This window comes from Chrysemys picta, chromosome 15 (assembly GCF_011386835.1).
Source record: "Chrysemys picta bellii isolate R12L10 chromosome 15, ASM1138683v2, whole genome shotgun sequence".
NCBI classification, from domain to species: Eukaryota; Metazoa; Chordata; order Testudines; family Emydidae; genus Chrysemys; species Chrysemys picta.
This window is the reverse complement of record NC_088805.1, coordinates 17,231,167-17,248,502: the sequence shown is the minus strand read 5'-3', so window position 1 is coordinate 17,248,502 and position 17,336 is coordinate 17,231,167. Positions and strand designations below refer to the sequence as shown.

The window sequence follows — 17,336 nt, the reverse complement described above, 5'->3', positions numbered from 1 at the left end:
GGTGCACTCCTGGTCAACGCACCCACTCGACTGACTCTAGGTGCTTCAGGTCACAGGGCGACCATGGCAGAGGTGGTCCCTGCCGGCTTTAAACCCTCTGACTCTGTAACCCAATGGTGCTTGCCTTGGCAGTGCTGACTGGTGTTTTGCTCAGCCTTGGGAGGGATGAAGGGGCTTTCAAAGAGACACCTTCTAATTCCTCTCCGAACATGATGGCTGCTGGCATTGGTGTGAACAGGGCCTTGCTCTGCAGTTCACGGGATGGCATTACCACAGCCCGAGCCGGACACAGCCTCCAGGCCCTGCCCTCCTGACTGAGAGCTGGTGCGTGCAGAGGGCAGCAGAAGGGGGAGCAGCGATGGGAGCACCAGCGAACCCCAGGACAGCCTCGCCTGAGGCAGTCCCTCTGCTCGTCGCTGAGGGCAAGGTGCAGTGGGTACTCACCTCTTCATCCTTCATTTTGATCAGCTTCTCCGTTTCAGCATCAGGCGTCGGGAGGGGCAGGATAGGGATGGGGCTTTCTATCCTGTTGTCCTGAGTCAGTTTACTGGGGGGAGAGAGTGGAGAAATTCAGTCCGTTCCAGTGCCAGCACAGCGGGGAACGAGGGCCTGTCCCAAACACCCCAGGGCACAATCACAGCCCTGTGCGCCTGGCCAGCCAGTGGGAAGTGGTGCAGACACCAGGCCGCTTGGATGCAGTTTGGCGGAGCACGGCAGATGTGTGGGATCCATTCACACTCGGGCACATATCACACTTGAGATTTCAGAAGAGCGGGCTGGGGGCGCTATAGGGGATAGAGAGTAAACCCAAGCCCTTAAAGAGCTGGCATCTCTGATCACCTTACGCTAAGGCCACATCAGCAAACCAATAAGCCACAAGCTGTGCTGATGACAAATTTATGAGAGGCATTTACGGATCATGGTCTTGTGGTCTCTCTCACTGTTTATGAGATAAATATACGCACATATACACCCACGCGTAGACAGTGGTCGGCATTAAATATCAATGTTTGTCAAGCGACCGGACCATGTTCACAGGCCTTTTTCAGAAGGACCAAAATATGGAGCCAGTTTAATTATACGAAGCCTAGTAATAAAATTGGGGTACTACATTCAAGTGGTGAAAAACCCTTGGGGAACAACTGAGAATTCCAAGGTGTCACTGCATCCTCTCTCCACGTGGTGGCCCTGTTGGCTCAATGCACATTTACCTTAGAGTTCAGCTCCACAGGAAACTATTACATCCCAATTCCCTCCTACTTGACCGGTAGAGAATCAGCAAAGACATGAGAATTGGAGGTAAATCACAGGGGTGTTGGATTTAGAACCAAAAAAATGTGGGGGGGCGGGGGTAACTATTTTATTAAGTAATTTATTCTTCATCTTCTTTGAAATGGTTACTAAATTCTGTATCTAAACAGAGGGATAGCTCAGTTGTTTGAGCATTGGCCTGCTAAACCCAGGGTTGTGAGTTCAATCCTTGAGGGGGCCACTTAGGGATCTGGGGCAAAATCAGTACTTGGTCCTGCTAGCGAAGGCAGGGGGCTGGACTCAATGACCTTTCAGGGTCCCTTCCAGTTCTATGAGATAGGAATATCTCCATTAATTTTTTATTTATTTATTTAAGTCACTTCTCTCAGCTCTCTAGAGATAATCACTTCATACCTAGCTCTCTTGGGATTCTGAATTCCCTCCAATGAAAATAAATAGGTTTGTCTGTCCTAGAAATTTCATTTTATGCACCTGTGTGTGCACATATACATCACACGTATGTATCCACATGCGCACACTCAGATATTTACACCCAGTGTACAAGCGTTACTTGCCCATCAGTGTAACACAGCCACTTCTGGGGTGGAATGTGACAGCACACAGCAACACTAGGCAACAGCTGAGCATAGGAAGGGACGGTCACAATCTACAACAGAAGTGTGCTAGAGATTTTTAAACTTTGACATTTCAAATTTGCAGGGCTGGGGGGATTTTTTATGAGATTTCTGTAACCAGCTCTCCCTTCCAGCTGAAACTGCAGGGGAGCGGAATGCAGTGACCCCTGAGAGGGGAGGGCAATCTTCAGAGACTCGTTAAGACTCAGTAATCGCTAATTGCTCCGACAGATGCATTGTCAGAGAAAAAGCAGCGTCTCAGAGGTGATGTCATGACAAAGACACGGCCACAGCTGGTGAGGACGTGGGAGCTGCCAACCCCCCGCTTCCAGGCTGCTGCTTTGGCAACACATGCCGTTCACAGGCAAATCCCCAGGGGGGTGGTTGATTCCCTGTTAATGTCGCTAGGCCACGTCTATTTTTTCCTACCGCTGAAAAGAGCTCCTACACTAGGACCATCTATCTCGGTGCCCACAACACCGCAGGGCTGAGTGTGGGAGCGTCCAGGCAGTGACCGGGCTTCACAGAGGTCTCCCCGTGGTGGTTCTCAGACAGCTGAGACACTGTGATTGTGGTACGTTGGCTAGTTGTTTCTCCTTCCAGTACACCTGGCTGCTATCTGCAACGTCTCTCTGCAGAGAGCACACGCCCCCCCCCCCCCAGCACCTGGAATACTCCTCAGCCCCATTAACGAGGAGCAGATGAGAGCTCCCCCACCCGAGAAGCACCAGACACACCCTCCCCCTGACTCTGCACAGGAGAAGAGCACCGCCAACGGGTGCCCACCTGGTCATCTGCTGGATGCACTGAGCTCTGTAGTTCTCATAGTGAACATCACAGGTGACATCCTTCAGGTCATGCATGTGCGTCCGGATCAGCATGTTCCGCAGCTTCACGAAATCACAGTGTGCCTGGTTTTCCACTGGGGGAGCAGCAACAAACAGCATTTGGATTTCACCCCAACATCTGCCCGGGGCAAGGACGAGCAATGGCCCCGTCAGAGCCTCGCCACATCCAACTCCTGGCTAAAACACTCATCCCTGCAGGGTCCTTCCAAACCCCCCCCCACTAGCCCATCTCCAAACCCCCCACCTTCAGACATGCCCACGAGGCTGCCTCTCTGCTGGTGAGATATCAGGGCACTTGGGCTCAAGCTAACAACACCGTTTTAAATGGGAAGGGGCTGGAGGCAGAACATTTCCAGCAACAGGGTCCTCTGCTGTAAGGCTTGCTTCTCCCCTTGGTCACAAGAGCCTGAATTTGCTGACCTGCAGGCTTTGAGAAGGAAGATTGTGTGCGCGCAGGCTTGGGACCAGGCGGGTTCTGATTGGGGACACTGGTTCCAAGGGGTATGGATCGTATTCATCAAACCGGGCACAGCCTCTGGGACTGCAGCTAGCAATGGAAACTAATCAGAATCAAATCGAAGGGCTTTATGAGCCTGGTCTCTGGGTCTATCTTCATCCTAAATCTAGAGCCTGATCCAAAGTCCACTGAAGTCAATGGGCTTCTTTCCATTGGATTTTGGATTAGGCCCAGAGTCACTTGCTTTTGAAGAGGAGGAACACACAACAGGGAGGTGAAGTCACAGGCCCGCCAGGGCTCCATGGAGGCGTGGGCACAGCCTGTGTGTATCTAACAACAAGTGTCACCCCGTATAACCATGCAGCAGCAGCTTTACTCCTCTTCTGAAACAGTCATCAGCGCGCTTGGCTCAGGATTTTCCAGTTAATTGTTCCCCTGCGTACCTGCGCAGTTAAAAGGGCCAGTCCCAGGGGAGGTCTGGTCCCCAATCTGACCTGCCTCCTTTATTATTCAGCTTGCAAAGTCAAGGGCAGCCAGGCCACGTCACCAGGGCCGGCTCCAGGGTTTTGGCCGCCCCAAGCAGCCAAATATCAAAAAAAGTCACGATCGCGATCTGCGGCAGCAATTCGGCGGGAGGTCCTTCGCTCCGAGCAGGAGTGAGGGACCGTCTGCCGAATTGCCGCCGAACAGCTGGACGTGCCGCCCCTCTCCGAAGTGGCCGCCCCAAGCACCTGCTTGGTAAGCTGGTCCCTGGAGCCGGCCCTGCACGTCACACCAGGGACTTCGCAAGCTGCTTTTCCTCCCAGACGCGAACGCTGCAATGCATTCGCCCCATCCGAGGGCGCTGAGCAGTCAGTGCATTCCTGAACAGCCCTTGCACAACAAACTAGTGCCTGTGCAACCCAAGAACCACAAGCCGCCTGCAGCGACAAGCCCGGGGAGAGTCAAATCAGCCATTTCCGGGGCACGGGGCCTAGGGGATTTTCTAATCAGGGAGAACAGAAAGTTACAGGCAAAGTGAGGCAGTCCAGCCTTTAGAGAAACGTTCACTCCGTTGGAATGTATTGCTGCTGGTAGGGCTCTCTGAGCACCACTGACTCCCCCGTCTGGAGCAAATGAGGCTTAGAGGTTGGGAGCTGCCTTTGCAGAATGCCGGAATCGCTCTCATTTAAACCAGCTGTTTCCTCCCATCTAAGCAACAAACCCGCCCCACTGTGGGTGTATTTTGGCTACGCAGCAGCTCACAGGCCACTGCCACCAACATTGGCCAGGCCAAAAGCAGAGCAGCGAGGAGATAACATGAGGGGCATTCTGTCATCTAATGTCTCCCCATACTGTGGGACCTGCCCCTCCGCTCTCCTCCTAGCGGTGCTGGGCTGTGGGTCTCACCGCAGACATTACCATGGCGGCGGCAGCAAAGCCTTGTATGGCTGTCTGGGCAGAGCATGAAGGGTATAAACCTTCGCTCCGATGAGAGCAATGTCTACTCCGGAGAGACCGGGCAATGCCCTGCCTTCCCAAGCAGAGCGCGGCTGTTTCCTAGGCATTAAACACTGTGTCTGCTCCATTCAGAAACAACCAGAAGAGAGAGACATGCACATGCTCTTTGCTGCCCCTGGTATTTCTAAGGCAGCCATCACGATATCATTGGACGACACATCTGCCGTCAGCCCAGCCCTGCAAGCTGCTCCCAGCTGCCGGTTAAACACGCTTGCTCTTCCCCATGAAGGAGCGTGCAGGGGAGCCCTCTGAGGGGGTGACGTCGGGCGGCTGCATCGTCTGGGTACCGGAGCAGAGGAGCCACGGCACAGCGTGCAGGCTAGCCACCCACGCAATGACCCTTGTACAGCCCCTGCTGCAGCAGCTTCACTGCTACCAGCACCTGAGCTGGCTAGATTAAAGCTGGCTCAGGTACGTGTACATGAGCTGCAGTCACACCCGGTGAATACAGCATAGACACGCCCTCGGTGTGCTGCCAACACGCACTTACCACTAGGGGGCTCCAAAGCCACAGGGCTTTGCTCAAGCTCCCAGCACAGCACTGAACTGGACTCTCCAGCAGCTGGAATTCTGCCCCAGGGCTGCCAGCCCTCACCCCCTCCTCCCGGCTTCCCTGCCAGGCGCCCAGGGACACGCCTTACCTTCCACAATGCCCCACGGGTACAGCCGCCCACGTACTCTCTGGCCTTTGGCCTCCACCACCGTGTTGCTGCCGATGACGGCGAAGGGAGCGCTCTCCTGAAACGAGAGCCACCGAGGAATCAGGAAGCCTGGGCAGGGCCGGTGGGAATCACGCGAGGCCCACATGGGAGCCCTGAGGGCTCGGGTTCTGACGCCCACACAGGGCGATTGTGTTCTCTGGCCCGGTGGTGGGGGTGCAGGTGGGAAGGGCGTGCAGGAACTTCATCCTGTTCCAGGCACCGAACACGGAGCTTGTCCAGGGAGGGGCACACACTGCCCCTTTCCAGAGCAGCCGTCAGCGGGCCGCCAGCTCACGTTGCCCCTAACCAGGACACTAACTGCCCCTAACCAGTCCGGGCTGCCCAGCCCGTGCCATGCTCAGGGACTCTGCTAGCCCAGCCTCGAGCCAGCTGAGGAACATGAAGGGGCCTGGCACTCCCCGGTGGGTCGAGGGCCATTGTCTGCCCCCCGCCAGTTGTGCACAGTCGCATCATTTCACCCCGGACACTCTGCCCTGAGGTACATTCCCGACGACTCATCGGGCGAGAATCGCTGCTCCGTGGCGACGAGTGTCACTCAGAAACCAACGCTCAGCACGGGGACACGCCAAGTGGGATGCGAGATACTGCCAGTGGTATTGCTGGATCACACATGCAGATTGGCTGACACTGGGGTATCCTTCCCGGTGGGATGGGGGGAGGGCACCTGGCCCCACAGGAAACACAGCCTTGGGGACTCTGTGCACCCAATTATTTTTCAGACACCCTGGGTTCACCTGGCAGGTCAGGCATCCCAAACGCTCTCCCTCCCTTGGCACAGGCAGCTCTTGACCTGGTCACATGCACCAGGAAGCCAGGAGGAGAGGGAATAACCCCTCCCCCCTTCCAAAGAGAAGCCCTCGGTCCCCACATCTGGTTGGTATCTGTGGCTAGGCAACAACGAGGGGAGTCAAGACAAACAGGGCCTGACTGAAGTCCATGGAGTTACACCAGGAACGAACCTGGCCCACTAGACTGCTGTCTTAAAGCTGTGGTGACATGGGACCGCACCCAGGTCCCTGTGCTCCACGCTGAAGCCACTTCAAACTTTGTGACACCAGCAGGAAGAGAACTGAGATCTCCCGCTCCAAAAGCACAGGCCTCTAGCACCTGAGGTAAAGAAGAATCTCCACTGACTGTTCGCAGTATGGGGCCTCTAACACACATGGTATAGCTCTGATTCCACCCACTAGAGGGCAGGGGTGCACACCAGCCAGCTGAGGAGACTACTGAACTGGAAGAAGAGGTCCAGAGCCTTCCTCACCTTCAGCTCCCGGTCTTGCTGTTTGAATTCCTCATCTTCATCAGAGTCGCAGTCTGGGAACTGGTAAACTTTAATCCCAAACTTGTCGATCTCTTCCCGGATCTGCTGCCCCGCAGGGTAAGGGCAAAATGAAAGACAGCACCAAAGAGCCCGTCAGCACGACCAGAGAGTGCACCCAACCACCCTTGCTGCAGCCTCTCTGCTCTGGTTGCTGGCGAGGGAGGGGCCTCCCCGGGCTGGGAACACCAGTGGGGAAAGCACGGAGCATTGTGGACTCTTCTCCAACCCCTGCAGAGCACTCTCCGGGGAGCAGGCCCTCTCCTGAGATTGCCATGCTCCCGGGAAGGCCAAGGCAAGGAGGAGAAGTGATGAAAGCAGGGAAGCCAACAAGGCCCTGTTGGGACTGGCTCCTGAGTGGGGCATCTGGAGATGGGCAGAGAGGGGGGTTTTGGACCCATTTCCCCTGTCACCAGTGGCTGCTGGGGGATTGGATAAATGACCCACCTAAACCTCTCTGCTAGTTTGTCGTTGTCTGTATTGAATGCAAGGGCAGGGATGCCCCTGCCCAGTGACACATGGCAAGGAGCAAAGGAGAGGAACTGTCTTCTAAACAAGACCAGCTTAGCCCTGGGGACCTCAGCACATCTGTGCACGGGAGGGGGAATAAGGGGGGCACTGAAGCAGGTGACACCCACTGGCAGGAGCTACGGTTACAGCAGTTTGGCTCATCTCCTGGCTGCTGGGCCCCGCGCTGGAGACACTAGAGGCCACAGAGCGTCACGCCGAGGCGAGCGGTGTCTCTGCAGCAGGAGCAGAGATCTCTGGTAGGCAGGGCACCAGGCAGGGTGGGGGACCCCAGCCACAGGTGGGGATGGAGCTGGATGGGTCCCCACAGGGGTTATTTTGCATAGGCCCCATGAAACATGGGGAGCAATGGGACAGGGCCATGGGTCAGGCCATTCCACTCCATCCCTGACACAAAGGGGGGTGCAGGGTCTGCTTGCTCCTGGCTGGCTGTCCCCACTGATCACCTCTCCAGCGGGAGGGGCTCTGTCGAGCAGGGCTCAGGCAGAACCCGGGAAGCCGTGCGGACCCCTGAGCCCTGCCAACATGTCACTGCCGGACAGCAGCATCTCTCACCCTCTCCTTTAGCTTCCGGATCTCACTGGGGATCAGGCAGTCGGCCTTGGCGATCAGGGGCACGATGTTCACCTTCTCGTGCAGAGCCTTCATGAACTCGACGTCCACCGGCCTCAGCCTGCAGCGGGGAGGGGAAAGTGGCAGGGGTTACCTCGCCCTCCTGCTTTTCCTCTGGAGAGGGCACTCCCATTCACCCGCTGGGCCAGACGCCCTCTTAGCAGTGAGTGTGGGGGCTAGAGAAACTCAGCCACGGGGCCTGGGGCAATGGCGTTTCCAATGTTACAGGCCACAGGAAGAGTTCTCAGCGGGTGCATTTAGGGCATGGAGGGTGGCTTGAATGTACCCTTTCCAGCCTGGCTACTGTAACAGCTCAGCCGATCGAATCAGAAAGACACCAGACAGGTATATACTCCCCTACAGAATAAACCCTGCCTGGGGCCCCACCCTACCTTGCACAATATGAAGCTATCAGATTTAGCTCCCTTGGTTATCCTTAATGGACGCCAGGGAACAGGCTGGCACTAGGACTGGGAGGTGTAAAGGCAACTTAAAGCTCTCTCTGCCCCCACACTGTCCTGCGCTGGGCACAGATCCACCAGACTGAAGATCAGGGGCTGCATGTTGGTTTTCTCCTTCTTGCTCCCCCAGGAGAGCAGCAGAGAGAAATGGGCTTTGGGCCTGCAGGGGATCAGTGCCTAGAGAACAGGCCTCGCTCTCAGTGCCCGTGGAGCCAAGATCATGTGACCAGAGTGTGTCACGTCAATGAGTAAACTCCCAAGAGGGGGGGGGGGGGGCAGAGGGCTAGACGGGGCAAGAGCAGATATCTCTCTGTTAGCACTTCTAACCCCAAATCCCACTCAGACTCATTACCTGCAATCCCCAACACTGCCACAAGAGGGCGACATTTGGGCATAAGCTCCGCCCACCAGCGTAAGGGGATGAATGGTTTAACAATGACACAGAACCTTCTGGGCAATGCTGCTAAGCCCCCATAGTGGAGAGGGGAGGAAAGCAAAAGAGGCAGGGGTTTAGGGATTTGCTCACATGACTCCTGCTAACACAAGCAGGAGCCCGCGTGCGAGATCCTCGCATGCACCATGCTGAGATGTTGCCCCAGGCAGGAAACTGGCTCCCAGCGAGCGCAGCACCTCACCCGTGTCCGAAGGGCGAGATGAAGTAGAGGCAGCAGTGCACTCGGTTGTCCTGGATGTTCTTCCGGTTCAGGCCGCTCTCGTCGCGGAAATACTGTTCGAACTGCTGGTCGATGTAATCGGTGATGGGCTTCCAGCTGGGGGAGCATTGCAAACACACACCAAACCCTGCCTTTAACAGGAGACAGCCTCGGAGACATAGAGCACAGGAGGCACCAACTCTCTGTCCCCTTCCCCAGCCTAAGTCCCTGTGTTGGGCGGTTCTAAGGGCTGAATTTGTCCATCTCTCTGTAACGCGAGAGCAGCATCCCCTTTCCCACCGTAGACCCCCTCCGCTCCCATCGCCCAGGAGGGAAGGAAATGGCAGCTGACAGAGCCTTAGAATCAGGAGCGGCGCAAGTTCCCTAAAAGTGTGCGGGAGCCATCGGTGCCCTAACCATGGCCCCGCCCCTTTCCCCAGGCCCCGCCCCGCCTCTTCCCCCCCTCCCAAGATCCTGCTCGCTCCTCTCCATCTCCTCCCCCCAGTTGCTTGCCCTTACAGCCAGTAAAAAGTGATGGGGCCATGGACCCCTGCCCCTTTGTTCCGGCGCCCCTGCCCAGCCCTCCTCACCACTCAGTGTTGTTAACAGCATCTCCAAAGCCCGGGGTGTCGACTATCGTCAGCTTCAGCTTGACGCCCTTCTCCTCGATGTCCACGGTGTGTTTCAGGATCTCCACCGTTTGGCTGATTCGCTCTTCAAACAGAAATAAGTGAACTGAAACCAGCGGTTAGCGCTGGGAGACCCCCTCCTCAGGCCGTGTCTGCACGTGGACCGGTTCTCAGCATCAGGCCCACTCCCACAATACTACCCTGCACTGTCACAGGCAGAACTGCTAGGGGCAGGGGAGTGTTTCACTGAAAAGTGTCCTTTTGGGGGCAAAAATGTGAGAAAATCAAAATAGCTGATTCTGAAATGGACAATGCAGTGCCTCATGGGAGTTGTAGTTTGGGTGCTTCATGCTTTCATTCGCCTATAAAGGCCTGGTGCCCGGCTTGGGCAACATTTCCCATCATGCATCATGGGCTTGGTATGGGGAGCTGGTGCATCATGGGTAATCAAGTGCAGCCCGGGAGCCTGGCCCATAAAAGAAAACAGGCGCATGAGGCACCTGAACCAAAGCTCCCATGAGGCACCATGGCAGCATTTCAGAATTGAAATATTTTGGTTTTCAGCTATTCACTTTTCCAGTGAATTTTCCTGCTCAAAGCAGACACTTTTGGAGCAAAATTTCATTTAATCCAAAATCCAATTTTCCATCCAAAACCAGCGTTAATGGAAAATTTTCACCCGGCTCTAAGCACAGAGCCTTTGTGCACATTTGCCTGGACTTCGCTGAAGTCCACATGACTACGAACAGGCCAGAAAGGAGAGTGGATCGGAGGAAATTTGAACCAGTGAGGAAGATCAGTATTATGCTCACTTTACCCAAACACAGAGCTATTATGTGATTTGCCCAAGGCCACACAGTGAGCTAGTTGCATTGTCCTGACTCCTAGCCCCTGATCTAACTACCAGGAACGCCCTTCCCAATACTACGGGATGTTCCTAGAAACCTTTTCACATACACAGTCTATGTTGTTGTAGATGACATCATAGGAATGGCCACGCATCATCATATCATAGGCCAGCATCCTGCCACGGGCAGTGACCAGCACCTGATACTTTAGGAGAAACCCCCATATCGCACTAAACCAACTGATCTAAATGGCCAGCCTCTGACACAAATCCTCTAGGAAGGAGATCCTTGTTAATGAAAGAAGCAGGCCCCCTTATGTGCCAGAGACTAAGGCTGCATCCCTGCTTCTGCCCAACTGTCCAGGAAGGAGAAACCAAGCTAAAGATCTAAACAAACAGGCCACTTAGAATCTTTTCTTTGGAGAGAAAACTCTAGTGCTTGGAAATCCCAGGCCCAAACTTTTCTTGCTCTAATCCTAGAGGCTGTATGGACTAGAGGCTATATGGTTCGCTGGGGAGAAAGGAGTAGCTAAGCAGCAGTGACGAATGTGGGGCAGTTTGTGCTGTGGCTAACGCGAGGACTCAAAGTGCTGTATTTTAAAAGAGTCCCTGTGGAAACAACTGGCCTCACACCTCCCCCTTGTGCTGCACTTACCCTCTGCATTGAGAAGCTTCCTGTCTTTGTAAAGATCGGTCAGGAACAGACTATTCACCAAGGTGGATTTCCCCAGGCCCGACTCTCCTAATGGACATAGTCAAAGAAAAGCAACACAACCCAGCACCTGGATTAGGAAGAAATCCTGGAGCAAGGCTTTCAGTGCTGCCTCCCGAGCCAAGGCAAGAGAGACACGACCCCTTCGGGGGCCGCACATTGGTGGGCACATCCCCAGCGAGATCCCTCTGACTCTGTATAAATGGGAGAGCCCAGCTCCTCTCTGTTCTCTACCTAGGCTCCTAGCCAGCCCTGTTTCTGCCACCTGCAGTCACGCCTTCGGCTGGTGGAGGGACAGGTACACTCAGCTCAGGGCGGCTAAAGGAGGAGCCGGAAGGGGGTGGGGCAGGGGAGGGCTGAGGAGTCAAAGAATGTTTGGCTGGGAGACCGGAAAGCAGAACCTGGGAAGGATCCAGCAGTCTCTGGGGAGGGGGCTGGTGGACACAGGCCTCCTCCCCACAGCCCCAGGACCTGATCAGGCAATAACCAGAGACCCCCTGGCTGTGCTCCTGGGTTTCTTTAGTGGGTGTCTGGGGATCGGTTCTGATTAAACAGAGGGTGAAAGGAGACATTTGGGTTCAACGCAGAAGATGACACCCTGACCCACTGAAATCATAGCAACACTCCCACGGGCGTCAGTGCCACTTGGGCTTCACCCAGTGGCTTGGCAGGCCTGACAACAGAATGGCTTCAGTACCTCCAGGACAGGGCACCGGCTCGGGGCTTGACCCACCTCCCTGTTCTCGCTGAGCAGGTCCCCACTCCCCCAGCGGCTGCGGTGATTTCAGTGGGTGCTTGCGCCGTAAGGCTCTGCGCTGGGAGAGCACCAGCTCCTTGGGACACAAAGGATGTTCTCCCAACGCTAGGCCCAGCAGCACTGAGCCTTATCCAGGCAGGCAGGCAGCAAGGATCCCAGGGAACCCACTGGGGCGGCAGAGAAGTCTCACCGGCTACCATCAAGGTGAAGTCGAAGCCCTTCTTCACAGATTTCCGGTGCACCTGGTTCGGCAGGGTGGCGAATCCCACATACTGCTTCTCGTGGTCCTGAGGAAGGAGGCAGACAGGGACAGCTCATGGAGGCGCTGTGTGCACAGGGATCTGCTGTTCCCACTCTGACCCTGAACACCAAGCGGAGGAGGGAATCAACGGGGAGATCATTCCCCTCTCCCCTCACGTAAAGCAGCTGGGACAGGGAGGGGGGAAGCGCATGGTCCAGCTTCACAGACTGCCCAACCGGCCAGGTGCTTGCAGGTCTACGTTGCACAGGGGAAGTGCAGGGAGCTGTGTGGCATGTCCCAGCAGTGCTCACGGGCTGTTTGCCAGCCAACTGGGCCATTCTCACATGTCTGTGGAAGGGCTGGGGCTCTGGCAGGCTCCCATCAGCATGTGGGAGAACGCCAGGGAGACAGCCTCCCCAATCCCCAACTGCAAGAGCAGAGGCAGGCGTCCTGTCTTTCCATAAGCTTCCCAAGCCCTTCGCTTCCTGACCAGCACAACAACAGACAAACCTGCCAGCCCACAACATAGATGCCAAGTGTGGGTTTTTCTCTGGGTCCCAGCAGCCCAGGCCGCAGGGCTGATATTTCTTGGTCTCTCCAAAGAGGAAACTTACATTTTTCAATGGACAAGCCTGTGTAATTAACACGGCCAGTGCTGCCAAGACTCTAGAGCTGTGTAACAACAAGAGAATGAGGAACTGGCTTTGGCTGGCTCTCTCGGGGTTTTATCTCTTGCATTCGGGCTGATTAGTGAGAAATTAGGAATATCTCAAGCTGCTGTTTCAAAAGAGTCTCGTTTCAGGAGCCCGCAGAGTGAAATGGAGAAGTCAAAGTAGCAGAGAACATCTCTGGTGTTGCCCTGGTACAGGCTCTTTCATCCAAGGGATAATAAAGCGCTTTGGGCCTCCCCGTTCCTCTCCATCACTGCAGCTCAGCACAAACCCGTGTTGCTTGTTTGTTTTCAAGCACCTGACCTCTCCCATGCAGTAATACAAGCGTGCAGCACAAAGCGGGCATCTCTTATACGCATGCACGCCCCCCTTGTCAGAAAAGCACGCGCTGGACAATACCACAGGCAGTTCGTGCTGCATCTGTTAAGAGCTGCACACCAGAAGCCATTGGCAGTGCACAGCAAGAAGTTTTATTGGTCCTACAAAACCCAGAACCAAAACTGCACGTTTGTGAGCACCTTACCTATTCACCAGCTAGTTACGTTGATACGGACAGCTCTCTTACAGCATGTAACCTGTGCGATCATACTGCAAGCATGGGGCCCACCCTGCATGCACGGGGCCCACCCTGCATGCACGCAACACCCTGCATGCACGCAACACACGCACCGCACAAAAGTACACTGCTGTACGCTACATACGCACACAGTGTGGTGCTCATACTGCAGCCAGGCATACTTCATAAATGCATGCTGGAACAAATGGTTCAAATGCTGCATGCATGAAAGAAACACACACTACTTGCAAAACAGTACTGCATGTGACATGCTGCGAGCATGAGACACATACAGACACACGCTGCATGCCTGGAACATTCAGGCTGCACAAACACGGTCCCATAAAGGGATAAAACCCAGGGCGGATTAAACTAAAGTTTGTGGGATCTCTACAAGTGAGGCAGGCAGCTCTCCTTTAGCAGGGGCGGATTCATTTCCAGGGCTACCACAGCACACATGGGCCGAGAGGTAACTCAAGCGCTCCCATCCCCAGCCGAGGGTGTTAATGCTGGCTTCAAGATGTGACAGACGGAGACAGCTTTCTGGGGTCTGGAGGAAGAGCCAGTTTGGGTACCTGTCATGCCACAAATACTAGCTCAGCTCAGCAAAAGCCCATGAATACAGTATTCATAGCTCATGTATCTTGGGAGGAACTGTTGGCTGCACACCACAGTTGCTACACAGAGGAGTCATTCTCTTAGCCAAGTCTGCTCCACCATCATTCCCGGTTCCCTAAAGCCCAGCTGCAAAATCTGCCCCACGCACACCCTGGGCTCCACTGCTCGCTTCAACGCTGCATGCACATTCCTGTCCCCCCCAACCCCAAGAGAGCGGGGCAGGCAAGTGAGGCAGGTGAGCAAGGACCCTGGCAAACATGCTCCCATCTTACATACTGTCCAAATCTGAGCCACATGACAATTCATCAACCATCTGGACTGGATGCATCCCAAATTCTGCATTTCAAACCCGCTGCGGCTGGTTTAAAAACAAACCCACCACTGGGATTCATGCCACTCAGACAGACCAGCACAGCTCCAACCCAGCACCGGCACCAACGCTTCCATCCATGGCTTTGGACACTGCTCCCTTCCTGGTTGCCTGCTGCCCAGAAAGTTAGGTCAGTTCACCCCAGCTGAGGATGTGTCCTGGTCCTCATCTTCTCTCTTCTTTGGCCCCAACTGCGCAGTGCCTGGGGAAGCTGCTTGCACCAAAGCAAATATCTGGGGCAACCCCCTCACCAAATCGTGTGCATTGTGCCACTGGGGCGAGTCTCCCAAAGGGGTTGCCAGACCCGTGACATTTTTATCACTCTAACCCTGACAAGTGGAGTGGCCAGAGGCTCCAATCCCAGTCTCCTGGGCTTGACCCTACACTACATTTCAGCATTGATCCCCACTGCTTCCTTCCCGTCCCTTAATTAAGACAGACGCCGGGGGGAGGCGGGCAATGAACACATGAAATCACAGAGCAAAGTCAGAAGTGGGATTAGAACCGGCACCCCCAGTGTTCCTCCCAGGCAAGCGTTTAGCTGACTCTGACTGAGCTAAAAGGTTTTGACGTCCCAAACCGCAGGCCCAGGAAGCAGCAGCAGCGAAGGAGGAAACTCTCTTGATAGAAAGTGACAGATGCTCCAGGTCTGTCACTGGGTTCCACTGACTGGGAAGGAGGGCACGGATCTGAGACTTGCTGGGCAATGTCAGGCTTCATTACTACGAGGGGAATTTTAACCTCTCCATGCACCGAACTCCCCTGGATCTTGCCGGGAGAGCTGCCTGGGAAACACGCCTCAGTTACGCCCCGGAGTGCTTTGCAAAGGGCAGATGAGAAGCGTGCTAAGAAGGGTAAGAAAAGGTCAGTGTCCGTTTGCAAGAGGGCATGGGAAGACTTAGTAAAAGGGATCCCCTCTATTCGATGGGTGTTATGTGCCAGAGCAATTCTGCTTTCTGGCTGCTTGGTGTGCAATCAAAAATATAACTGTCAATACCACAGGAGGCCCTGTGGTAAATCAATATTGACTTAAACATGCAGCACCCTTTGCTAGTCCCTTTTCACACAGAGACGCTTTGAGTTTGGTGCAGGAGGGAGATGTGGGTCATTCTGAATGGGCTTTGGAAGCAGTTAATCACCAGCTCCTATCTTGGGGGACCTTAGGAACAGGAACGGTGCAGTAATAACTCCTGTCCCATATAGTTTATTCTTTAAAAAAATCCACCGGATGTGGTAACTCCGCCTCTGACAACGGAGAGATTGGCCAAACCAAGCCCTGGCGTCACTCTGCTAATGTCAATGAAATCAAAACTGGGTGAGTTTGGTCCACTGCATTTCTGGTAGCTACTCAGGCCAAGCTGGAGAACTTAGACCTATTGTAACGCTGGTTACTTCCTTATATCTACACCTCAGAGGAGACTGGCTGCTCCATTTCATATGGACAGATCCTATTGGGCCCAGGCCGCTGCCTTTAATCAATAGCTAGCCTCATTGGCCTGACACAATGCCTTCCCTTCGGCGTTTTTCATTTCATCCCTAGTCCGGGGCCAGGGTGAGAGCGAGGGCAGGAGCTCCCCTCCCCCCGGCTGGTGCTGCTTGATGGATAAGGGGAGCTCCAAAGCTGATGTGGCGAGAGCTCCCCTGCCAGTTGCATTGTATTTTAATCCTGGTCTAGAATGGCTAATGCAAAGGCTGCTCCGCCTCCGGGAAGGGGAGCCCCTCCCATTGCTCCCCAGCAACTCCTCTGACCAATTCAGGGATCGACTTGCCGAAGGGAATCCCAGCTGGCCCTCTTGCACTGGGAGGCTGGCTGAGTGTACACGCTCCGGAGGGTGTGTGCGGGGAGGTGGGGTGCAGAAGCAGTTTCCCCCAGAGGAAAAATGGGGGGGGGGAGGGGAAAGATCTCATTGCTCTAATGGGGCTTCCTCCCTTCCCTTAGGGTGACCAGATGTCCCAATTTTATAGGGACAGTCCCGATTTTTGGGTCTTTTTCTTATATAGGCTCCTATTACCCCCCACCCTCTGTCCTGATTTTTCACATTTGCTGTCTGGTCACCTTCCCTTGAGGAACACACCTTGGACTTTTAAATACTTTAATCTATTTAGGGTTTTCATATTAATGTAGCTCGCCTACCCCGCCCCACTGTGGTCCCAGACACGACGACCTGGAAGAGAAGCTCAGAGCGAACAAGGCCAGGTCAAAGCGGTCGATCACGGGACACATATCATGGCTCAGCGTCTGCCCAGAGACATGTGTGCACGTTTCCCACCCACTTCAGTGGGGGCTGCGCATGCATGTCTGAGGGCAGAATTTAGCCCACCCACAATCTCTATCTCAGCATGGACGGACTAGCTGCACACGGGCCCACCAGACGCTGTGTTACAGGTCAGATTCCTGCTGGGTGTAATACCACAGCCTCCTGTGGAGCACTGGGCTCAATGGAGAGCAAATACGGCTTCTAAGTCACTACCTTAGCCCTACATCCGCACGGCAGAGAGGGGACGATGTACTCAATCAAGAAAGCCCACAAGGCCTAGAGGTGGGCAGTGCCCTGGGCATACGATAAATCCAACATGTTTATTAGGTTTGATGATTTGTTTGTGCCTTTTTCGCTCACACTGATGCTGCACTAATAGACGTATTCCTTAATACCCAACACTGAGGCTCTCGGGTCAGCCGCCTGGGAAGAGCAGCGGACACAGTGTCGGGGGAATGGTGGGCTCCATGATGTCTGAGCACGGCCGGTGGAGGAGAGCAGGTGTCTTCCCCACCTGCGGATCGGGAGTAGAGGTAAAATCCCGCTGTCCAGCAAGCTGGGGGCTTGGACCTCGAGGACGGGTAACACTGCAAAAGCTCCCTCTCCCCCCACAGAGTCCCATTGGCCAAGCCTCACCTAACACAGCTCACCAAGGGCAAGTCATGCCTGACCAACTTGATTGCCTTCTGTGA

The 17,336-nt window shown here is 54.8% G+C and overlaps 1 protein-coding gene across 3 annotated transcripts in view; it reads right to left on the bottom strand.

Annotated features, from left to right (window-relative positions):
- SEPTIN5 (septin 5) overlaps positions 1–17,336 on the bottom strand; it is a 68,550-nt gene that overhangs the window by 4,930 nt on the left and 46,284 nt on the right. For 2 of the 3 annotated variants that reach the window (XM_008168794.4, XM_005281113.5), the window contains 9 exons: positions 12,121–12,217; positions 11,117–11,203; positions 9,576–9,699; positions 8,968–9,102; positions 7,815–7,932; positions 6,675–6,776; positions 5,333–5,429; positions 2,673–2,808; positions 445–547 (listed from right to left, as the gene is read on the bottom strand). In XM_008168794.4, coding sequence (XP_008167016.1) covers positions 445–547; positions 2,673–2,808; positions 5,333–5,429; positions 6,675–6,776; positions 7,815–7,932; positions 8,968–9,102; positions 9,576–9,699; positions 11,117–11,203; positions 12,121–12,217 — 999 coding nt within the window. The remainder of the gene's footprint in view (positions 1–444; positions 548–2,672; positions 2,809–5,332; positions 5,430–6,674; positions 6,777–7,814; positions 7,933–8,967; positions 9,103–9,575; positions 9,700–11,116; positions 11,204–12,120; positions 12,218–17,336) is intronic. The other variant, XM_042841549.2, reaches the window with a different exon arrangement.